This window comes from Conger conger, chromosome 5, assembly GCF_963514075.1.
Source record: "Conger conger chromosome 5, fConCon1.1, whole genome shotgun sequence".
Classification (NCBI taxonomy): Eukaryota; Metazoa; Chordata; class Actinopteri; order Anguilliformes; family Congridae; genus Conger; species Conger conger.
In genome coordinates this window covers 1,625,242-1,649,122 of record NC_083764.1, presented here as the reverse complement: position 1 = coordinate 1,649,122, position 23,881 = coordinate 1,625,242, and the positions used below count along the sequence as shown (strand labels likewise).

The following is a 23,881-nucleotide window of genomic DNA, read 5'->3' as shown; positions in this document are numbered from 1 at the left end:
CTAAAGTCAGTTTGCTCGGTCCTCACTATGGATGCCATACAAGTGTGTGTGAGTGTCAGTGTGAGAGTGAGTCAGTGAGTGTGTGTGTGGGTGTCAGTGTGAGAGTGAGTCAGTGAGTGTGTGTGTGGGTGTCAGTGTGAGAGTGAGTCAGTGAGTGTGTGTGTGGGTGTCAGTGTGAGAGTGAGTCAGTGAGTGTGTGTGTGAGAGTGAGTCAGTGAGTGTGTGTGTCAGTGTCAGTGTGAGAGTGAGTCAGTGAGTGTGTGTGTCAGTGTCAGTGTGAGAGTGAGTCAGTGAGTGTGTGTGGGTGTCAGTGTGAGAGTGAGTCAGTGAGTGTGTGTGTGAGAGTGAGTCAGTGAGTGTGTGTGTGAGAGTGAGTCAGTGAGTGTGTGTGTGAGAGTGAGTCAGTGAGTGTGTGTGTGAGAGTGAGTCAGTGAGTGTGTGTGTGAGAGTGAGTCAGTGAGTGTGTGTGTGAGAGTGAGTCAGTGAGTGTCAGTGTGTGAGTGTCAGTGTGAGAGTGAGTCAGTGAGTGTCAGTGTGAGAGTGAGTCAGTGAGTGTGTGTGTGAGAGTGAGTCAGTGAGTGTGTGTGAGTGTCAGTGTGTGAGTGTCAGTGTGAGAGTGAGAGTGAGTCAGTGAGTGTGTGTGGGTGTCAGTGTGAGAGTGAGTCAGTGAGTGTGTGTGGGTGTCAGTGTGAGAGTGAGTCAGTGAGTGTGTGTGTGAGAGTGAGTCAGTGAGTGTGTGTGGGTGTCAGTGTGAGAGTGAGTGTGTGTGGGTGTCAGTGTGAGAGTGAGTCAGTGAGTGTGTGTGTCAGTGTGAGAGTGAGTCAGTGAGTGTGTGTGGGTGTCAGTGTGAGAGTGAGTCAGTGAGTGTGTGTGTGAGAGTGAGTCAGTGAGTGTGTGTGGGTGTCAGTGTGAGAGTGAGTCAGTGAGTGTGTGTGGGTGTCAGTGTGAGAGTGAGTCAGTGAGTGTGTGTGTGCGTGTGTGTCGTTGTCACGGTAACTCTTCCTCTTTCTTTCAGAATTTGTGAAAGCTCGGGGCCCATATTACAGTTGTGACCCGAGTTCTGCGACACCAGTAAAGTTCCTCTAGCTCTGACTGCGTTCATCTCTTTACAGACTTTCTTTTGGCTTGTTTTGAATATGAAAGAACATAGCCCCGCCCTCATACCCCCATGAGAATGATGTGTGGCACTTGACTATTCACATGGTACGATTTACAGGGGCAATGCTACAGAACTGATTACCACAGAATGCGTTAAAGTCAAGGGTCTCAAACTCCAGTCCTGGAGGGCCGCAGTGTCTGCAGGTTTAACTCCAGTCCTGGAGGGCCGCAGTGTCTGCAGGTTTAACTCCAGTCCTGGAGGGGGCGCTGTGTCTACAGCTTTAACCTCAGGTTATGACTTCAATGATTAGTCAACTGCCCAGAGCATCATTTCTGTGAGCCAATCACGGCGCAGCTCCCTGTAGCTCATGCCCATGTGTTTGTACTCATCCACTGACCACTACTTCCTCCCTTTCCTGTTTACATAATCCTGAGTCATCTCTGATGTCATCGGCCCAGACTGAGCGTGTGCACGCTGCCTTGGCCTTGGCCCTGGGGTCACATGGTCCAGGGGGGGCGGGGGTTCATCTTGGCTCTGCTGGAATGTTGGAATGTGAGCCGCAGGTTATTCATGGCTACTGGAGCACTGCTTATGGAGCTCCTGCTGGGGCCATATGAACGGGAACATCGCTCTACTAAACCAGTGTGCGAGTGTGCGGGAGGGGGGGAGAGGATGAGTGTGAGAGAGGATGAGTGTGAGAGAGGATGAGTGTGAGAGAGGATGAGTGTGAGAGAGGATGAGTGTGAGAGAGAGGGAGAGGATGAGTGTGAGAGAGGGTGAGTATGGGAGAGGATGAGTGTGAGAGAGGATGAGTGTGAGTGTGAGAGAGAGGGTGAGTGGGAGAGAGGGAGAGGATGAGTGGGAGAGAGGGAGAGGGTGAGTGGGAGAGAGGGAGAGGATGAGTGGGAGAGAGGGAGAGGGTGAGTGGGAGAGAGGGAGAGGATGAGTGGGAGAGAGGGAGAGGGTGAGTGGGAGAGAGGGAGAGGGTGAGTGGGAGAGAGGGAGAGGGTGAGTGGGAGAGAGGGAGAGGATGAGTGTGGGAGAGGGTGAGTGGGAGAGAGGGAGAGGGTGAGTGGGAGAGAGGGAGAGGATGAGTGTGGGAGAGGGTGAGTGGGAGAGAGGGAGAGGATGAGTGTGGGAGAGAGGGTGAGTGGGAGAGAGGGAGAGGATGAGTGTGGGAGAGGGTGAGTGGGAGAGAGGGAGAGGATGAGTGTGGGAGGGAGAGAGGGAGAGGGTGAGTGGGAGAGTGGGAGAGAGGGAGAGGGTGAGTGGGAGAGAGGGAGAGAGGGAGAGGGTGAGTGGGAGAGAGGGTGAGTGTGGGAGAGGGTGAGAGGGAGAGGGTGAGTGGGAGAGAGGGAGAGGGTGAGTGGGAGAGAGGGAGAGGGTGAGTGTGGGAGAGGGTGAGTGCATAATGTAGCTAACACCAACGTGATAAACTGACAGCATTTGTGTTTTATTTTTGTTCTGATTCCCAAATTTGTAGCATTTTATTTTTTGAATTTTGCATTTTATAGCTGACTGCACTGAGTGCGTGTCGTGGGAGCATTGTGTGCTGGGCTCTGGTGCAGGTGCTGGTCTGCAGAGTCTGAGTGGGTGAAATATGTCTGTAGCTGGAGAGGTGGACTGTGCTGGCCTGGCTGTAATGTTTCTGAGCATAAACCAGGTCCTCCAGGCCCGTCTGCTTACTGGTTTTTGTTCCAACTGTTTTTCATTTGCTGACAGCTGTAAATGACCCTGGTTCAAGCCTCATTAGGATACACTTGCAGTCTAACATGTCAGATAAGATGATTGATTAAATAATGAAGTTGGCACAAACTCCTGAAACGGACGGGCCCTTGTTGTTTACCCCTGGCATGAACATGCATGCCGCACCCTGCACTGACTCTCAGCGCTGACTCTCAGAGCACTGACTCTCAGAGCACTGACTCAGAGCACTGACTCTCAGCACTGACTCTCAGAGCACTGACTCTCAGAGCACTGACTCTCAGAGCACTGACTCAGAGCACTGACTCTCAGCACTGACTCTCAGAGCACTGACTCAGAGCACTGACTCTCAGCACTGACTCTCAGAGCTCTGACTCTCAGAGCACTGACTCTCAGAGCACTGACTCAGAGCACTGACTCTCAGCACTGACTCTCAGAGCACTGACTCTCAGAGCACTGACTCTCAGAGCACTGACTCAGAGCACTGACTCTCAGCACTGACTCTCAGAGCACTGACTCAGAGCACTGACTCTCAGCACTGACTCTCAGAGCTCTGACTCTCAGCGCACTGACTCTCAGCGCACTGACTCTCAGCGCACTGACTCTCAGAGCACTGACTCTCAGAGCACTGACTCTCAGAGCACTGACTCTCAGCGCACTGACTCAGAGCACTGACTCTCAGCGCACTGACTCTCAGCGCACTGACTCTCAGAGCACTGACTCTCAGAGCACTGACTCTCAGAGCACTGACTCTCAGAGCACTGACTCTCAGCACTGACTCTCAGAGCACTGACTCAGAGCACTGACTCTCAGCACTGACTCTCAGCGCACTGACTCTCAGCGCACTGACTCTCAGAGCACTGACTCTCAGCGCACTGACTCTCAGCACTGACTCTCAGAGCACTGACTCTCAGAGCACTGACTCAGAGCACTGACTCTCAGAGCACTGACTCTCAGAGCACTGACTCTCAGCGCACTGACTCAGCGCACTGACTCTCAGCGCAGTGACTCTCAGCGCACTGACTCTCAGAGCACTGACTCTCAGCGCAGTGACTCTCAGCGCAGTGACTCTCAGCGCAGTGACTCTCAGCGCACTGACTCTCAGCGCACTGACTCTCAGCACTGACTCTCAGCGCTGACTCAGACGGCCTGTGATGTGGCAGCTCCTGAGCGTTGTTATTAGCCGTGTCACTGACCCCCAAACCTCTGCATCACCATACAAACAGCGTACAGCCCCCAGCTGTTGTAAACAGGAACTGCAATGGAGAATATCGAGCAGGAGGAGTGCACTGTACATAATGAGCATTATAAAGTACTTCCTGAATGATGCATCTGTGATTTTATTGATTATTTATCTAAATGATTTCTTGTTGCAGTTGACAAGAACACAAAAGGCTGTGCATGTGGTGTTTTGACTTAAAGGCCCACTCAGTAATTCTGGTTGCTAATAAAGTGCTAATGGCTTACAACGAGCAAAAAGACAAAGATACGGTACAGTAGTACAGAATTATTCTCCTAATTAAAATAACTAAAGATCATAACAAAAATAAAAGTATTCAGGTGTCGGTTCGACACTACTTCCCTGTTTGTGGTCCAGGTTTCATTCTTCTTCTGTGGTTCATGGGACGGGCGCTCTGGAGGCCTCGCTCAGCTCATTGCCATGGAAACAAACTGCTCACTGCTCACAGATATTGCAAAGAATGCTTGGCTCATGTTTTGCCTAATAAACCCTGCCCAGCTGCCTCAGATGTGCTTGGCATTGTCATGGGAGCTTTATGCGACAACAACACAAGTTCCAAAGGCTCAGTATTATAGAGTTCAGTGAGCTAAGCAAAGTTGTTTCCCAGGTTCCCAAGATGCTAAAAACGAACCATGATCCACGCTGCCATCCCACAATGTGACTGAGTGGGCCTTTAAGCACTGCCATGGGGACCCTCCTGGTGCTCCAGGTCTTTCGGCTGGTTTCACGGATACAGATTAAGGCTGATCGATCACTGCATTTATACAGCTCTTTCCTAGACACTCAAGGCGCTTTACAGTGATGAGGGGGAACCTGACCTCAACCACCACCAATGTGCTGCACCCACCTGGGTGATGCACGGCTGCCATTTTGAGCCAGAACACTCACCACACACCAGCTGAGGTGGAGAGGGAGAGAATAATGTTTCTGCCAATTAAATTAGGTGATGATTAGGAGGCAGACTGAAAGAGCCAGGGTTGGGAATTTAGCCAGGACACTGGGGAACCCCCTGCTCTTTGTGAAGAGTGTCATGGGATCTTTAATGACCACAGAGAGTCAGGACCTCAGTTTAAGGTCTCATCAGAAAGACTGATTAAGCTTTGTCCTGGACTAAACTGAGTTTTGTATGGAGAATCTCCATTCAGAATTGAATTTGGTCTAGGACTAGGCTTAATCTTAGTCTGTGAAACTGGTGCTTAGTTTAAGCAGGCCTGTGTGTGTGCGCGTGCGTGTGTGTGTAGCGTGCGTGTGTGTGTGGCACGCTGACCCCTCCTCCTCCTGTGTTTCAGTATCTGCGATGAGGCTCTGGACCAGCTCAATATCTTCAAGATGGAGGAGCAGATGTCGCTGCAGGAGATGCTTCCGGAACAAACGCTGAAGAGCTGCGCCTGCCCCAGCTACAGTCTGCCCTGTGCGTCGCTGCCCTGCCCTGGGGGGCCAGGCGGGGGCAGTGGGGAGTCCGACTCCGGCCTCAGCTCCTCCTAAACCCCGCTGCACATGCAGGGGAGAGGGACGGACACTCTGTAATCTCTGATTAGCTTTGCATGTCTGACGTAACCAGTCTGAACTCCCCTGCCCTGCTGCAGCACACCGAATGCACATGCCCAAGACTGGGGTCACTTCAGTGACTCTTGATGCCGGCAAAAGTTTGAAATCACTCCAGCACAAACTGTTGTTCCTTTTCAGAGAAACTGATAACAATAAATAACATAAACGTAATGTAATCTCGGAGGAAAACAACAGGTTTGAATGTTTTAAATATCTTGCGATTGGTAAAAACTATTTCTGAAATGGTGTGCCATTTTACCGGTGTCGAAAGGGTTAAAGTGTGTGACCCCAGTCTGGAGCCCCTGATACACACACACACACACACACACACACACACACACACACACACACACACACGACTCGCTGAATTTGAGCGTTTGAATCTGGCTGTTGCTGTGCAACAAGCTCAGGGTTAGATGTTAAACTGGAGAAGGCAGGAGCTGGACTGTAGGTCTAGACCAATGTTGCCATGTCATTTTAATCTTAATGTCATTTAGCTGATCAGCGCTAGCTAGTGTGTGCCCTCTTGCCTCTCTGCGTGTATTGGTGTTATTTATTTCGACTGTTGGGTCTGTAAGGTCGCTGTGCCACACGCCAATGTGGAGGATAGAAGCCAATAGACCTCACCTTTCCGTGCCAAGCTCACACTCCGAGCCCTGCTGTACCACAGGAGGCCTGTCCTCAGTCATGCATTCCACACATGGGGAGACCCCCAGTGGAACAGATTCTCTGACACCGTGTCAGCGCTGTCCTGCAGGGTAAACGCGCTTACATATTAAAGCTCTTATATTCATTAACACACAAAAGTGAAAGGAAGTTGATCTCTGGTAACATTAGCCACACAGCACAATGCAAGCCATAATTCTTAAAAATAGCTTGACATAACCGTAACTCTTCCTGCATGGGCAATAGTCTTCATATGACGCAATAATTAGGTGTACAATAGCTGTAATTTTATTTTTGTATTAATCCCTGTACTCATAAACAGTACAGAAACTAGAAGTGTATCTGACCGCTCGACGAGTTCACTGGATGTATCTAGTGTTCGTAGCCAGTGTATAATCTTCATAGTTATTCTACTTATTTTCTTCCATAAGTGCTTTAGACTTAGTTAGATAGCACTTTTGCAGTTTTGGTTTCTGGTGCTCGCAAAGCAGCTAAACAAACAAACAAACATTCTCTGAGGGCATCGTGCCAAGGTCGGCAAACCAGAACTCAGAGATTCCGAGCATGTATGGAATGCTGCCAGGTGGCACTGTGAACCCTGCAGGGTGTGTGCACAACACAAACCAACACACAAACCAACACACACACACACACACACACACAGACACACACACACAGACACACACACACACACACACAGACACACACACACACAGACAAACACACACACACACACACACACACACACACACAGACACACACACACAGACACACACACACACACACAGACACACACACACAGACACACACACACACACACACAGACACACACAGTCTGATCCTGGAGGGGGGACCACAAAGTGCATTATGGGTAGTTTGGCCCCTGAGACCTGACAACATTCTTATTTTGCTGTTGTGTCAGAATGTAACTTAATATCAGAGTCCTGGTCAGTCCAGTCCAGTTCAGTCCAGTCCAGTTCAGTAGGCTGAGGAGGAGTTACCCAGATTGCCTAATGGGTATTTCTCCAATTCATTAACTGAATTGTGGGTAATTGCCTGAATTGAAATTGAATTGAACCCAAACCCTGGTAAACATCATTTTTAGACCATTTTATTAACTGTTTTTAAACAAACTCTAGAATTGTACTTGAATGCTGGTTATTTCACAGTCTTAATGGAGAACTGAAAAGCTCTACAGACCAAGGCTTTGTGTTTTTTCCTCTGTCTGAACAAACATACCTCTGCTCATTTTCCACAAAACAATTCTGTCTGTAAAATGCAATGCTTGGGACTCTGGGGTGTTTGTCACTATGAGACATTCTGTACAGTCTGTTTTATCCTGCCATAGACCACTGCAAGGTGTGAGACTTGATTTTGCTGCAGACGTTGTGTGCGCTTGGCTACACTGTGAACACACAGCGCACTGTTGGCCCTGACTCCTACCCTGGGCTGTGTAAACTGCATGTGTAATTAACGCCTCCCTCCAGAGGGGGCAGGAATTAAACTCATTATCGCTGATGCATCCTCAAGTATTTTGTGGAAGTGTAGGATGGCTTGATGTTTAACAAGAGTCACACAGAACTCCCATCTTTACACATAAATGCATTTCTGCCCTTAAAAGCCCGCATTACTGTGCTGAATGGCCCGTTACATTATGTTATGCCCAATACAAATTCATCATGAAAGAAATGTGAAATGTATTCACTGTCACGGTGTTTCCTCAGTGCTGTGTGCATTTCCACAAGAGAAAATGTCTGGCAAGTTGGGCTGGTGACTCCCACCTGGTGTCTGCCAAATGTCATTAATGTAATGTAGTGTACAAGGGAAAGCACTTGGAAATGAAGACAAAAACAGTAGCTCTAATCTATTTGGTAATGATGTACATACAGGAACTTCACCTGTAATAGACCAGGCTAATAGAGCGACCCAACCAGTTGGGTTAAAATGGCAACACAAATCCCCATAGAGACATGACCTGTGACAATCAAGCTGCTCAACACATTACATTATTGGCATACGTCCAGAGCGACGTACAGTTGATTAGACTAAGCAGGAGACAATCCTCCCCTGGAGCAATGCGGGGTTAAGGGCCTTGCTCAAGGGCCCAACGGCTGTGCGGATCTTATTGTGGCTACACCGGGATTAGAACCACCGACCTTGCGTCTCCCAGTCATTTACCTTAACCACTACGCTACGCACAACAGCACAGCACAGCACAGCACAGCACAGCCAGTGTCTTCAACTCAAAACCATTTCAAACCCAGGTGAGTTAAGTGTGTAATAAACTGATTTAATAGGAAATTTAAGCATTGATTATTATCAGCACAGACTAGCAGCGTCCGTTTGTCCAGGACCGGCTTGCTAAAGAACCCTCTGAGATCTTTTCACACGGCTGGAGACCTCAGCACTGCTCACTGTGGTATGAATGAGCGAAGAGGACTGCACTTAATGCACCCTTACTGACTGAGCACTTTATTCAACATTTACACATACTAATACTGGGTACAGCCCCCCTTCGCTCTCAAAATAGATTCAATTCTTGTTGCGATGGATTCCATGATTCCTTTGAGATTTGTTAGCTGCAGATTCATGCTGCAAATCACCCGTTCGATCACATCCCAAAGGTGTTCTATTGGATTCAGATATGGTGACTTGGAAGGCCACTGAAGGACATTGAACTCATTGTCATGTTCATGAAACTAGTTTGAGACAACGTTTGCTTTGTGACATGGTGCATTATCATGCTGGAAGTAGCCATTAGAAGATGGGTACATTGTGGCCATGAAGGGATGCAAATGGTCAGCAACAATACTCAAATAGGCTGTGCCATTCAAGCAATGACTGATTGGTATTAATGGGCCCAAAGTGTGCCAAGAAAACACTCCCTACACCACCGGCACCAGCCTGGACTGTTGACACAAGGTAGGTTGAGTACATGGATTCATGCTGTCGCCACAAAATTCTGACCCTACCGTCTGTATGCCTCAGCAGAAATCCAGATTCGTCAGACCAAGCTATGTTTTCCCAGTCTTCAACAGTCTAGTTTTGGCTTGTGCCCACTGCAGCCTGCAGGTTCAGAAGTGGAACTCAACATGGTCTCCTACTATTGTAGCCCATCCGCCTCAAGGTTTGACATGTGCATTCTGAGATGCTTTTCTGCTCACCACAATTGTACAGAGTGGTTATCTGAGTTACCGTAGCCTTTCTGTCAGCTCAAACCAGTCTGGCCATTCTCCGCTGACCTCTCTCATAAACGAGGCATTTCCGTCTGCAGAACTGCTGCTCACTGTATGTTTTTTGTTTTTCTCACCATTCTGAATAAACTAGAGACTATTGTGCGTGAAAATCCCAGGAGATCAACAGTTACAGAAATACTCAAACCACCAACTGTCTGGCAACAACAATCATGCCACGGTCGAAATCACAGAGATCTACATTTTTCCCCATTCTGATGGTTGATCTGAACAATAAGTGAAGCTTGTGACCCCTATCTGCATGATTTCAGGCATTGCACTGCTGCCACAAGATTGACTGATTTGATAATCGCATGATTAAGTAGGTGTCCAGGTGTTCCTAATAAAGTGCTCAGTGAGTGTACCTTCACACAGCAGAGATTCCTCAGCAAATTGAACGTATAATTAGACCACACATGTCGAGAGAGTGAAAAAGCACACGACCTACGGGACGAAAGAGAACCCAAACAACGAACAGATCTGTTGACCACATGCCTGTGATTAACGCAATTTATATGATAAAACACAAATCAACAACATTGTCGCTAGAGCCAGGTGTTTCAATCTTAATTGTTGTAGTCGTGGGAGTTGAAGTTCTATTTTTGTCACACTGCGACCAGACTGCGACACATTGAAAGAGCTATAGACTTCAAATCCCATGAGCCTTTTTTGACCGCTTGTACGCCTACGACGACTTCAACCATCGACGGGGGCTAATCCTGTGTCAACACTAGGCTGATGTAGTGTCGTGGAGACAGTCCTGACAGCTAGCCAGCTAGTACTAACGTTACTTATTTTAGCTTACTACTTCTAGGTGGCTTCTGATAAACAAAATGGACAACTCCGGCAAAGAAAAAGAAGCAATTCAGCTCATGGCTGAAGCTGATAAGAAAGTGAAGTCTTCTGGCTCGTTTTTGGGTGGAATGTTTGGGTAAGATTATCTGGCTAATTTAGCTAGCTAGCTCCTATAGCTAAGCTATAGCTGTAAGAAGCTTGAAATGCTTACATTTACTATGGCCCATAGCATGGGATAGCTAGTAATATGGCTTGCAGAAAACCAGTTGCGAATTGACGTTGCTTTCCAAACTGCATACCGATCTTGCTACGTCGGAAATTAAAAGTATAGTGCGTGGGTATAAACTAACGTTAATTAGCAGGTGGCATTGCAAGATCAAATATGTGATCAGGCTGCCACAAGAAAATGGGGGCCACGGCAGCTAACACATTAGCAAGCTAACGACAGGTCCCGAGTGAAATATTCCAATAATTTGAAGCCTAGCTTATCCGGGGGCATGAAATATATCGTGTTTTTGCTTTTTATTTTTCTAACGTTAGCTACCTTAAGCTCTTGTTGAACATTAGGTAGCTAGCTAGCTAATCAGTGTGGTTGTGAATGGGCACAGGAGATTACAGGGCGTTAAGTCTAACCACCTACTTCGGCCAATTTGAAGATGCGAGACGTGGCTAGCTAGTGCTATCTTGCGTTGTTGAGAGCGTAATTATTTTTAGCCAAAGTGATTTCGTTGTGTTAACATGGCTAACATTCGTGATACTGCAGCTACGAACTACTAGCTAACGTTAGCTCCTCCTATGGAGCAGTAGCGGGTGGCAAAACACCAACCCATTGAGTGTTTTTCGCAACCGAAATGCTATTAGCCAGGTAGCCGACAGCGCACGGATGGTCGATAATTCTTTGCTTAATTTGCCAGCTGTTTAGCTGACGACGGTTTATTACCAATGTATTTATGTAGAAGGACAGGCAGGATTCTGACCGACGTAGAACATCCAAATGATGTACATGTAACGTTAGCTTCGTGCGTATGCGTATATAGCTTATAAGCTGACGTGTGTAACGTTATACATTTATGGGCTGTGTGAATAGTCGTATATTATATAAGGTTACCGTATAGTTTAGACTTATGTTCCGTCGTTGACATATAGTTATGTTAGCATCCTTTTCCTGTTTCAACTATTCAGAGGTCGTCTTGTTTAAGTCGACTGATGATGATTGATCTCTTGCATGGTACATATTTTTTCTATTCACTTCTGTTGGTTCTGTAGTATTTTACTGTACTTTCTTTAAAAGTGTGAAATTTTGAGGTTGCATTTTTTAACGTCCTCTGCCTTTTAAACATGCAGTTCAGTAAATAACCATGTCGCTGATGTACCACTGAGCAAGAAGGCTGGCATCTGCACATGAATACGAGTGAATGCCCTGGTTTAGGGCATGGGTTATTCAGGGTGGGGGTGGATGATGTCATTCTCCTGGGGGCTTACCATAGAGGTCACCTTGGTCTGCATAACACAGGAAACAGAAATGCACTGTTTACACTGAGGTTGTGGGTTCCCCCAACCTTTTTATTTCCAGCCCCCCAGGAATGTGGACCCCCAGCTGATAACATGGTTAATTATTCACCGCTACAGGCTGCCGGCGTGTGTCAAACCGCACTCTGTGGATGTACAGAGGACATCACCATGTGCACACAAATCAATCCATACTGCAGTTATGAACCTCACTGTTAACCCTGACGCTCTGGCGCTCACTGTAAACCCTGACGCTCACTGTAAACCCTGACGCTCACTGTAAACCCTGACGCTCACTGTAAACCCTGACGCTCACTGTAAACCCTGACGCTCTGGCGCTCACTGTAAACCCTGACGCTCTGACCCTCACTGTAAACCCTGACGCTCACTGTAAACCCTGATGCTCTGACGCTCACTGTAAACCCTGACGCTCACTGTAAACCCTGACGCTCACTGTAAACCCTGATGCTCTGACGCTCACTGTAAACCCTGACGCTCACTGTAAACCCTGATGCTCTGACGCTCACTGTAAACCCTGACGCTCACTGTAAACCCTGATGCTCTGACGCTCACTGTAAACCCTGATGCTCTGACGCTCACTGTAAACCCTGATGCTCTGACGCTCACTGTAAACCCTGACGCTCACTGTAAACCCTGACGCTCACTGTAAACCCTGACGCTCACTGTAAACCCTGACGCTCACTGTAAACCCTGACGCTCACTGTAAACCCTGACGCTCTGGCGCTCACTGTAAACCCTGACGCTCTGGCGCTCACTGTAAACCCTGACGCTCTGGCGCTCACTGTAAACCCTGACGCTCTGGCGTGTCTCTGTCTCTCAGGGGGAACCACAAGGTGGAGGAGGCGTGCGAGATGTACGCGAGGGCTGCCAACATGTTTAAGATGGCCAAGAACTGGAGTGGTATGTGTGTGTGTGCGCGTATGTGTGTGTGTCTGTACGAGTGGTGTGTAACGCCCTATGTGGTTCCTGTGGTGTGTAACGCTATGTGGTGTGTAACGCCTGTGGTGTGTAACGCCTGTGGCGTGTAACGCCCTGTGGCGTGTAACGCCCTGTGGCGTGTAACACTCTGTGGTGTGTGACGCCTGTGGTGTGTAACGCCTGTGGTGTGTAACGCCCTGTGGTGTGTAACACTCTGTGGTGTGTAACGCCCTGTGGTGTGTAACGCCCTGTGGTGTGTAACGCCCTGTGGTGTGTAACGCTCTGTGGTGTGTAACGCTCTGTGGTGTGTAACGTGTGTTTTTCCCGCTGCAGCCGCGGGGAACGCGTTCTGCCAGGCGGCCAAGCTGCACATGCAGCTGCAGAACAAACACGACTCGGCAACCAGCTTCGTGGACGCCGGCAACGCCTACAAGAAGGCTGACCCACAAGGTGAGCTCCCTGATTGGCTAATCTGAACTCTGAAAATCATTTGGTCTTGTCTGTGGTCATCACTCATAGAAGACCTGACCTGCTTTTCTGTTTCCTGCTCTCAGGAGACTATCTCTGCGCTCAGGAGACTATCTCTGCGCTCAGGAGACTATCTCTGCGCTCAGGAGACTATCTCTGCGCTCAGGAGACTATCTCTGCTCTCAGGAGACTATCTCTGCTCTCAGGAGACTATCTCTGCGCTCAAGAGACTATCTCTGTTTCCGAGTAGTTCTCTGTGCAGGGGCGAATGCAGGCGTGGGTTTCCTCTCCCTTTCACAGAGATGTGGAGAAAACGCTGGCACTGCATTAAACCCTCTCTCTGGTTTAGGCCTGAACGTGTGTCAAGGTCCACGTGTCACATCTGCTCTGGTGGTTTGCATACAGCTGCTATTTATAGCTCATTTCTGAAGCTTTTAAGCTCAGTAAAATACCCAGCAGTGTGAGTGGATCCCTCAGTAGAATACCCAGCAGTGTGAGTGGATCCCTCAGTAGAATACCCAGCAGTGTGAGTGGATCCCTCAGTAGAATACCCAGCAGTGTGAGTGGATCCCTCAGTAGAATACCCAGCAGTGTGAGTGGATCCCTCAGTAGAATACCCAGCAGTGTGAGTGGATCCCTCAGTAGAATTACCCAGCAGTGTGAGTGGATCCCTCAGTGGAATACCCAGCAGTGTGAGTGGATCCCTCAGTGGAATACCCAGCAGTGTGAGTGGATCCCTCAGTAGAATACCCAACAGTGTGAGTGGATCCCTCAGTAGAATACCCAGCAGTGTGAGTGGATCCCTCAGTAGAATACCCAGCAGTGTGAGTGGATCCCACAGTAGAATACCCAGCAGTGTGAGTGGATCTCTTAATTTCCTGGTACAGAAGATGCTTCCTGCACATGCTCATGTTATTTTAAAGGAGTGTGAGGCTGAAAGAGTCTCCGGTTAGTGGGTGGCTTGGTTTGGTTTGATTTCACTGTGTTCTGTGTAGCGGTTCAGCCGCAGGTGAGCCAGTCGGTGTTTCTCTGTCTACAGCGAAAAAACAGATTCTGTTTCTTTCTCTTCTGACTAACCCCCCCTGTGACCCCCCCATCCCTGTCTAACTCCTTTCTCTGAATGCTAACGCTAGAGGCTATCAACTGCTTAAACACGTCCATCGACATTTACACCGACATGGTAAGCATTACACTGGGGCCTGATAACTTGGGCCTTACACTGAAAAAGAAAAAGTGTGTGTGTGTGTGTGTGTGTGTGTGTGTGTGTGTGTGTGTGTGTGATTATGTCATTATGTCTGGATTCTGAATTTAGGCATGAGCAGTCTCTTATTTACTGAGTGTTTGTTGTCCTAATAGAGATGGGAATTGAGCTCTTAATGAAAAACCTATTTAGTTTTGGTCTCTGCTGCAATACATTGGGCTGTGACGAGGTGTGCTCTGATGGGCTTGTAGCTGGATGTTGGGCTGGTGTAGACTCTGGTGTAGACTCTGGTGTAGACTCTGGTGTAGACTCTGGTTTAGACTCTGGTTTAGACTCTGGTGTAGACTCTGGTTTAGACTCTGGTTTAGACTCTGGTGTAGACTCTGGTGTAGACTCTGGTTTAGACCGTGGTGTAGACTCTGGTTTAGACTCTGGTTTAGACTGGTGTAGACTGGTGTAGACTGGTGTAGACTCTGGTGTAGACTCTGGTGTAGACTCTGGTGTAGACTCTGGTGTAGACTCTGGTTTAGACTCTGGTTTAGACCGGTGTAGACACCGGTGTAGACTCTGGTGTAGACTCTGGTTTAGACCGTGGTGTAGACTCTGGTTTAGACCGTGGTGCAGACTCTGGGTTTTGACTGTGGTTTAGACCATGGTTTAACCACATTTTCCCTGCTCTTCCAGGGAAGGTTCACCATCGCAGCCAAGCACCACATCACCATTGCAGAGGTGTACGAGTCAGAGCTGGTGGACATCGAGAAGGTTTGTATGACCCGCGGCGCTGTGCATCATGGGATACCAGCGTTACGGCTGGTGGAGGTTCTGTGGGCCCAGACACCGCCCTCAGCCCAAACATATAACAGTTACCTATCCAGCATGCACTGGGGTCTGCTAGGGGATGGGCCACCGCTGGAAGGGAAGAGACAAAGTAAATTTAAAAAAACTTCAATCAAAGGGCTCTTTTTATTTTTATGTTTTTGGGGTAAGAGTTTAGTCAGGTGAGATTTATTTCCACTGAACACTGAGTCTGGCTTCTTGTAGAAACATTCCTGTGTGCAGGTCAGTTCCCCCAGGGAAAGGGCAGTGACAAGTGTCTTCTTTTAACAATCTTTGCTGTGAACAATCGCTCACATTTCAAAACCTGTCAGTACTAGCCTCTGATTGGTCAGTATACATGTCAGTCAGGACTTGTCCCACCCCTTGGGCTTGTTGCTCAGCGCACATGAGTGTTGCCATGGCGATGGGATAAGGGAGTAAATCAAATGCAGGTCAAAGGGCATTCTGAGCCGCTTTGCTGGTCAACGCGTGCTCCACCTGCGTGTTCACGCACACGCCACCACCGTGTTCCCCACACGCACCACCGTGCAGTCCCTGTAGTCACTGCAGATGTCATGTTTGGTTAAATTCTCCATATAGTGTGTAAAGAGGGTGTAACGAGGGTGTAAAGAGGGTGTTGTGTATTTTCTGTTCCAGGCGATTGCACACTATGAGCAGGCAGCAGATTATTACAAGGGGGAGGAGTCTAACAGGTGTGTCACAGCCAGCTGTCCGTCAGGAACGGCATGTCAGGAGTGTGAGTGTGTGTCTGCGGCAGAGTGTGAGTGTGAGTGTGAGTGTGAGTGTGTGTGTGTGTGTGTGTGTGTGTGTGTGTCTGTGTGTGTGTGTGTGTGTGTGTGTGTGTGTGTGTGTGTGTGTGTCTGTGTGTGTGTGTGTGTGTGTGTGTGTGTGTGTGTGTGTGTGTGTGTGTGTGTGCGCCAGTGCCAGTGTGTGTATGTGAGTGTGTACGTGAGTGTGTATGTGTGTGTGTATGAGTATGAGTGTGTGTATGAGTATGTGTGTGAGTATGTGTGTGAGTGTGTGAGTGTGTATATGAGTGTGTATGTGTGTGTGTATGAGTATGAGTGTGTGTATGAGTATGTGTGTGAGTGTGTATATGAGTGTGAGTGTGAGTGCCAGTGTGTGTATGTGAGTGTGTATGTGTGTGTGTATGAGTGTGAGTGTGAGTGTGAGTGTGAGTGTGAGTGTGAGTGTGAGTGTGAGTGTGAGTGTGAGTGTGAGTGTGAGTGTGAGTGTGTATATGAGTGTGAGTGTGTATATGAGTGTGAGTGTGTATATGAGTGTGAGTGTGTATATGAGTGTGAGTGTGTATATGAGTGTGAGTGTGTATGAGTGTGAGTGTGTATGAGTGTGAGTGTGTATGAGTGTGAGTGTGTATGAGTGTGAGTGTGTATGAGTGTGAGTGTGTATGAGTGTGAGTGTGTATGTGTGTGAGTGTATGAGTGTGGGTGTGTATGAATGTGAGTGTATGAGTGTGGGTGTGTATGAATGTGAGTGTGTATATGAGTGTGAGTGTGTATGAGTGTGAGTGTGAGTGTGTATATGAGTGTGAGTGTGTATATGAGTGTGAGTGTGTATATGAGTGTGAGTGTGTATGAATGTGAGTGTATGAGTATGAGTGTGAGTGTGTATGTGTGTGAGTGTGTATGAATGTGAGTGTATGAGTGTGGGTGTGTATGAGTGTGAGTGTGTATGTGTGTGAGTGTGTATGAGTGTGAGTGTGTATGAATGTGAGTGTATGAGTGTGAGTGTGTATGAATGTGAGTGTATGAGTGTGAGTGTGTATGAATGTGAGTGTATGAGTGTGGGTGTGTATGTGTGTGAGTGTGTATGAATGTGAGTGTATGAGTGTGGGTGTGTATGTGTGTGAGTGTGTATGAGTGTGAGTGTATGAGTGTGGGTGTGTATATGAGTGTGAGTGTGTATATGAGTGTGAGTGTGTATATGAGTGTGAGTGTGTATATGAGTGTGAGTGTGTATGAATGTGAGTGTATGAGTGTGAGTGTGTATGAGTGTGAGTGTGTATGTGTGTGAGTGTGTATGAATGTGAGTGTATGAGTGTGGGTGTGTATGAGTGTGAGTGTGTATGTGTGTGAGTGTGTATGAGTGTGAGTGTGTATGAATGTGAGTGTATGAGTGTGAGTGTGTATGAATGTGAGTGTGTATGTGTGTGAGTGTGTATGTGTGTGGGTGTGTGTGTGTGTGAGTGTGTATGAATGTGAGTGTATGAGTGTGGGTGTGTATGAGTGTGAGTGTGTATGAGTGTGAGTGTGTATGAGTGTGAGTGTGTATGAGTGTGAGTGTGTATGAGTGTGAGTGTGTATGAGTGTGAGTGTGTATGAGTGTGAGTGTGTATATGAGTGTGAGTGTGTATGAGTGTGAGTGTGTATGAGTGTGAGTGTGTATGAGTGTGAGTGTGTATGAGTGTGAGTGTGTATGTGTGTGAGTGTGTATGAATGTGAGTGTATGAGTGTGGGTGTGTGTTTGATGCTGCTCCTCTCTGTCCTCACAGCTCTGCTAATAAGTGTCTGCTGAAGGTGGCCTCCTACAGCGCCCAGCTGGAGCAGTACCCCAAGGCCATCCTCATCTATGAGCAGGTGAGTACACCTGCGCCTACTCTTCCTCTTCCTCCTCATCCTCATCTCCACTCTTCTGCTTTTCTTTTCATCTCCATCCGTGATATCAGGAGTCTGCAGAAGATGATCTGCCCCAAAGACCTGAAGGGGAAGTAGTGTTTTAAGACACAGACTGTTTAATGCAACATAATCGTTCTTTACGGTCTGTGTCGAGGTGGAGAGTAATATAATCATTGTTTATGGTCTGTGTCGAGGTGGGGAGTAACATAATCATTGTTTACGGTCTGTGTCGAGGTGGGGAGTAATATAATCATTGTTTATGGTCTGTGTCGAGGTGGGGAGTGATATAATCATTGTTTACGGTCTGTGTCGAGGTGGGGAGTAATATAATCATTGTTTACGGTCTGTGTCGAGGTGGGGAGTGATATAATCATTGTTTACGGTCTGTGTCGAGGTGGGGAGTAATATAATCATTGTTTACGGTCTGTGTCGAGGTGGGGAGTGATATAATCATTGTTTACGGTCTGTGTCGAGGTGGGGAGTAATATAATCATTGTTTACGGTCTGTGTCGAGTGATATAATCATTGTTTACGGTCTGTGTCGAGGTGGGGAGTGATATAATCATTGTTTACGGTCTGTGTCGAGGTGGGGAGTAACACGATGGATAATCCTCTTCTGAAGTACAGCGCCAAGGAGTACTTTTTCAAGGCCTCTCTGTGCCACTTCATTGTGGACGAGCTAAACGCAAAGGTGAGGGTCACCTGTGTGTGTGTGCGCGTGTGTGTGCGCGTGTGTGTGCGCGTGTGTGTGCGCGTGTGTGTGCGCGTGTGTGTGCGCGTGTGTGTGCGCGTGTGTGTGCGCGTGTGTGTGCGCGTGTGTGTGCGCGCGTGTGTGTGCGCGCGTGTGTGTGTGTGTGTGTGTGTGTGTGTGTGTGTGTGTGTGTGTGTGTGAGAGAGTGAGTGCGTGAGAGTGAGAGTGAGTGTGTGTGTCACCTGTGTGTGTCACCTGTGTGTGTGTGTGTGAGAGTGAGTGTCACCTGTGTGTGTTACGTGTGTGTGTGTGTGTATGTGTTACCTGTGGCATTGCTGCTGGTGAGTTTGAGCCTGTGTGTGAGCGTGTGTGAGCGTGTGTGAGCGTGTGTGAGCGTGTGTGAGCGTGTGTGAGCGTGTGTGAGCGCGTGTGAGCGCGTGTGAGCGCGTGTGAGCGCGTGTGTGAGCGCGTGTGAGCGCGTGTGAGCGCGTGTGAGCGTGTGTGAGCGTGTGTGAGCGTGTGTGAGCGCGTGTGAGCGCGTGTGAGCGCGTGTGTGTGAGAGAGTGAGAGTGTGAGGCTGATGTTTTATTTGTGTTTTTGCAGCTCGCAGTGGAGAAGTATGAGGAGATGTTTCCTGCCTTTTCTGACTCGAGAGAATGTAAGCTGCTGAAGGTGTGTGAGTTACGGACTTACATAAACACGCACACACGCACACACACACACACACACACCCCCGCCCGCATACACACCCACACACGCACACACTCACACTATATAGACACACACACAGACTCTTACTGTCTCTCCTCTCACTGCAGAAACTTCTGGAAGCTCATGAAGAGCAGAACAGTGAGGCCTTCACTGAAGCAGTAAGTCTACATCTCCCTCTCCCTCTCCCTCTTCCTCTGACCCAGAGGTTGCAGGTTCAGGTCCGAGACGGGGCATTGCTGTACTTCACCAAGTTGACATTTTTAGGATGAGTAGTTTTTGAGAACGAGAGACACCTGCGCCAGTCTCCATCTGCACCGTCAGACAGGCACACTGACGTTACGTTAAATCAACACATAGATGCTCAGCTCCAGTGTCAAGTAGCGTTAGCTATAATTTGTATATAATTTGAATAGATTAAATAAATGTATATAGATAGATAGAAAAAACCAAGCAATACAATCTACCAATAAAATTATATATAATATATATCATATATTTTTTCCTGTTATATATACATATATACAGGCGGCACGGATGGTGCAGTGGGTAGCACTGCCGCCTCACAGCAAGGAGGTCCTGGGTTCGAATCCCCGTCGGCCGGGGCCTCTCTGTGTGGAGTTTGCATGCTCTCCCCGTGTCTGCGTGGGTTTCCTCCGGGTACTCCGGTTTCCTCCCACAGTCCAAAGACATGCAGGTTAGGCTGATTGGAGAGTCTAAATTGCCCGTAGGTATGAGTGTGTGAGTGAATGGTGTGTGTGCCCTGCGATGGACTGGCGACCTGTCCAGGGTGTATTCCTGCCTTTCACCCAATGTATGCTGGGATACTTTAAATAGGCTACTTTATCTATCTATCTATATCTCTAAATCTAATCTAAATGTAATTTATTTATCCACTGCTGTCTGTCTGTCTGTCCGTCCGTCCATCCGGTGAGAATATGTTGGAGTGATGTGGTAACTTCAGTGCACTGCCGGACTTGACGCAGGTGTCACACAAAGCTCTCGTTCTCAAAAGCTGCTCATCGTAAAAATGTCAATTTGGTATGGAAATGCTCAAAATACTTTCAGCCTGTCGGACATATACTAATAAAACATAGGATTTTGTTGTCAAAACATAGTGGGAATAGGATATTTAAACTAAATTAGCTCTATGTTATTTTTACCCCCATGAAGGGGCGTGGCTGTGGCGGTGACGTGTTGGTCTGTTTACTGGTGTGTTTGTGCAGCGGAGTTGTGCTTATTTATTTTATTCTTTGAAGTTTTATTTTCAGATTTTTCCCTTTTTCTCCCAATTTGGTGGCCAATTATACCCCGTCTGATTGAATTAGAGCCAGTATTAGATACACCCCCCACACCCCGTCCCTCAGCGCCCCGAAGGAGAGCGACACGCCTTCTTCAAGCCGCCTGGTCTCATGCTCGTGACCGTGATTCTGAGGCACCCGAGGTGCTTTATTGTGCAGCGATCTACTAACCCTGCCAAGTCCCTCCCTCTGGAGCAGCGAGCCAATTATGCTGCTCCACATGAGCGGCCAAACTTGGCTTTTTGGCAGGACCGGGAATCGAACCCCGGTCCCCGGTGTGCAACTGCAGTGAACTGCAACATGTGCTTATTCTTCTCAACAGGTGAAGGAGTTTGACTCGGTCTCCCGTCTGGACCAATGGCTGACCACCATGCTGCTGCGCATTAAGAAGACCATCCAGGGCGATGCGGGCGACCTGAAGTGAACCGCATTACCCACAAACCCCCTCTTCTTCCTGTGCATCAGCCTGACTCAGGCTCCCCTACTAATACTGCTGCAATAGAATATTAGTGTACAACAGGATATATAGCTACTATACCCTATACCCCCCTGCACTTCACTCAGTTACATTCACCCTGCGCTCTCTCCCTCTCTGTACACAACCTTTCATCCCTTATTCCCAGACTTCTGTTCTGATTTTTGAAACGCAGGGTTGTTGTTTTATTTAAACTGGATTTGACAGTGAGAGACCAGCCGGGTGGTGAGTGTTTTAACCCTCCATGTACATCATGGTCATTATAATGTGCAAGTGTTCTGTCTGCATGCCATATGTTACACTCAGTAGATAGCGTGGAAATAACAACTTTTAAAAAAATATTTAAGAGATTATTTTTCCTGTTATGACAGTTATGAACAGGCTCTTTTGTGTTTTATCCTTTGATTTGCATATCAAACAATGCGCTGTAGGGTGTGTGCGTGTGTTGGAAAGTTGGTCAGTGTGACTAATCTGGGCAGAGTTCTGTCATTCAGACGGGTGGGAGGAGTTCTGAAAGAGAGGCATGCTCTGATTGGGCGGTTGTAAACGGGTGCATCGTTCTTTCTCACAGAGAGCTGAAGGGCTTTCGCTCATTAGCATCTGTAAAGCCTGATTATATTCCCACACACTCATCCACATTACTGGCATGCTTGTGCAATAGATGTTACTGTAATTTGTACAGGGAATATTATTATAGGTATGAACGTATGATGAATATATTTAAAGTTATAATAAAGCATAATCGGTATTGAGGTGACTGGGATGTGTTATGAGAGTGTGTGATTGGTTAATATTCTGGTGTTTCAGCAGTATTTGTGTAATTGGCTGATTGGGGAGTGATATCACGGTTGGGCTGTCTGGTCGCCTGGCTTTGTGTTCTCCGTGCCCTGGAATGACACACCTCTCCCACGTGCTAATGTCCGTGTCGTGGTCCTGTCCCCAGCACTCAAACAGCATGTCGTTAAGTGTAATGTGAAGTATTGTGTTAAGTATTGTGAAATTAAACGAACAGAAGATCTACCTGCACTTTGGAGTCATTTCCACCACAGTAATGGTCTGTTTTGTGCCCGCTATTGTATGTCAGATTGTTCTAATGTACAGTAATAAAATTAGACATACTAATATTTATGTCTTGTTGTCATGGGGAGGAATCGGGGAACCTCTGAAATATTACATTTATTCACGTCTGCATTGTAGTCACAATGTCATTCTCACTTCCTGCAGACCGCAGGGTGGTACATTTCTTCACCTGCAGATCAGAAACCCAAGAAACTGTTTGCTGTAATGCTGTGCTTTATCATTTAAACAAGGGTGTGTGTGTCTGTGTGTGTGTGTGTCACACCCAGGACATCTGTGTTTCCTGATTAATTAGGAAAACGGCAATAAATGAGTCTAATCGAGGATGATATTTTTCAGGTCAACTTTTAATATGCAGAATTCTACCCAGCAGGCTGCAGGGTATGTGACTCAGGCGTTTATGGGTGGAGGTTAGAAGGTTAGGTCCTCCAGGTCAGAGCAGGAATAGAGCTGCAGGCGTTTATGGGTGAAGGTTTCCTCCAGGTTACTCAGGCGTTTATGGATGAAGGTCAGGAGGTTAGAAGGTGAGGAGGTTAGAAGGTTAGGAGGTGAGGTTAGAAGGTCAGGAGGTTAGAAGGTCAGGAGGTGAGGTCAGGAGGTTAGAAGGTGAGGTTAGAAGGTCAGGAGGTTAGAAGATGAGGAGGTTAGAAGGTCAGAAGGTTAGAAGGTCAGGAGGATAGGTCAGGAGGTGAGGAGGTTAGACGGTCAGGAGGTTAGGTCAGGAGGTTAGGAGGTTAGGTCAGGAGGTGAGGAGGTTAGAAGGTGAGGAGGTCAGGAGGTTAGGTCAGGAGGTGAGGAGGTTAGAAGGTCAGGAGGTTAGGAGGTCAGGTCCTCCAGGAATAGAGCTGCAGTGAGTACTCCAGGTTCACGCACGGGATTGGCTGAGCACAGGCAGGTGACCCTGGTGTGCGTGCGTGTGTGTAGGCACACTGGAGCATGCACAACATTTCCACATCTCCAGGGCCATTATCAGACCAGTTCCATTCTTTTTTAACCTGAAAGGAAACACGATTTATCTTTCGCTTTTATCAGGAAAACTGCAAAATATTTTCCTCTGCAATAATCCATCTGGTGCTACACACATCCAACGTAACATTCACCCTGATCTCAAACTACACACTGGGAGAAAATAAACTGCCTTGAGACGCCACAATCAATGTAAGAGTGTAACACCTTTCACACAAATTATTTTCTTTTGTCCTTTCATCTTAAAATATCATCGTACTTGTAATTAATAATTTTGTATTTTACTATTCATCTTGCATGATCTTCATGAATTTGAGATCAATTCTCGGATGAGGAAAGGTTTGTTTTTCCTCCCTGTAGCTGGGACAGACATTATAAACTAGCTTTACCTGCGCTGTACCTCACACAGGTAATGAGCAGGTAAACCACTTTCCTTGTGCATTATTCCTGCAGTGCATCAGTATGCAGCATCACAGGAGTGCTCTTGGAAGGGTAAACCTGTAGTGGTTCTGTGACCGTTTAGAACACAAACTCAACATTCGTAGTCCCAGACCGCAGTGGTTTGTAGTCTGTCATCAGTTCAGCCCCACTCAACCATCCAAATTAAGTTGGAAGATTTAAGGCTCATAATTTCATCTTCTGCATGACGTTCCGGTTTTTAGTGAAATAGAAAATCAGGAATCCGTCGCTCTGCTACATTAGTCCTTATGTCGAGTGACGTGATTTAACCCCGAACACACAGGTCAGACCAGAGGCTCTGCAGGGCTGGGTCTGTCTTCTGAGGACAC

At 47.6% G+C, this 23,881-nt stretch overlaps 3 protein-coding genes across 3 annotated transcripts in view; 2 read left to right on the top strand and 1 right to left on the bottom strand.

Annotated features, from left to right (window-relative positions):
* Positions 1–7,775, top strand: part of gpcpd1 (glycerophosphocholine phosphodiesterase 1) — a 30,320-nt gene extending 22,545 nt beyond the window's left edge. Inside the window, 1 exon segment of the mRNA XM_061244055.1 lies at positions 5,333–7,775. Coding sequence (XP_061100039.1) covers positions 5,333–5,528 — 196 coding nt within the window. The 3' untranslated portion in view covers positions 5,529–7,775.
* Positions 7,776–9,965: 2,190 nt separating this feature from the next.
* On the top strand, positions 9,966–22,174 carry napbb (N-ethylmaleimide-sensitive factor attachment protein, beta b). Its single transcript, XM_061241241.1, has 11 exons — positions 9,966–10,421; positions 12,636–12,715; positions 13,067–13,183; positions 14,335–14,381; positions 15,087–15,164; positions 15,876–15,931; positions 17,752–17,836; positions 18,462–18,566; positions 19,170–19,238; positions 19,385–19,435; positions 20,898–22,174. The coding sequence occupies exons 1-11, from the start codon at positions 10,324–10,326 to the stop codon at positions 20,997–20,999; spliced, it is 888 nt and encodes a 295-aa protein (XP_061097225.1). The 5' UTR covers positions 9,966–10,323; the 3' UTR covers positions 21,000–22,174.
* Positions 22,175–22,456: 282 nt separating this feature from the next.
* Positions 22,457–23,881, bottom strand: part of gzf1 (GDNF-inducible zinc finger protein 1) — a 7,121-nt gene continuing 5,696 nt past the window's right edge. The window contains exon 7 of the mRNA XM_061241483.1: positions 22,457–23,881. This exon is cut by the window's right edge and continues 903 nt beyond it. Coding sequence (XP_061097467.1) covers positions 23,837–23,881 — 45 coding nt within the window. The 3' untranslated portion in view covers positions 22,457–23,836.

Excerpts from the sequence above, each read along its gene's own strand:
- napbb (XM_061241241.1), top strand. The coding sequence starts at position 10,324 with ATGGACAACTCCGGCAAAGAAAAAGAAGCAATTCAGCTCATGGCTGAA. Across the intron at positions 14,382-15,086 it reads TCGACATTTACACCGACATG|GGAAGGTTCACCATCGCAGC; the intron begins GTAAGCATTACA and ends CTGCTCTTCCAG. Across the intron at positions 17,837-18,461 it reads CCATCCTCATCTATGAGCAG|GTGGGGAGTAACACGATGGA; the intron begins GTGAGTACACCT and ends GTCTGTGTCGAG.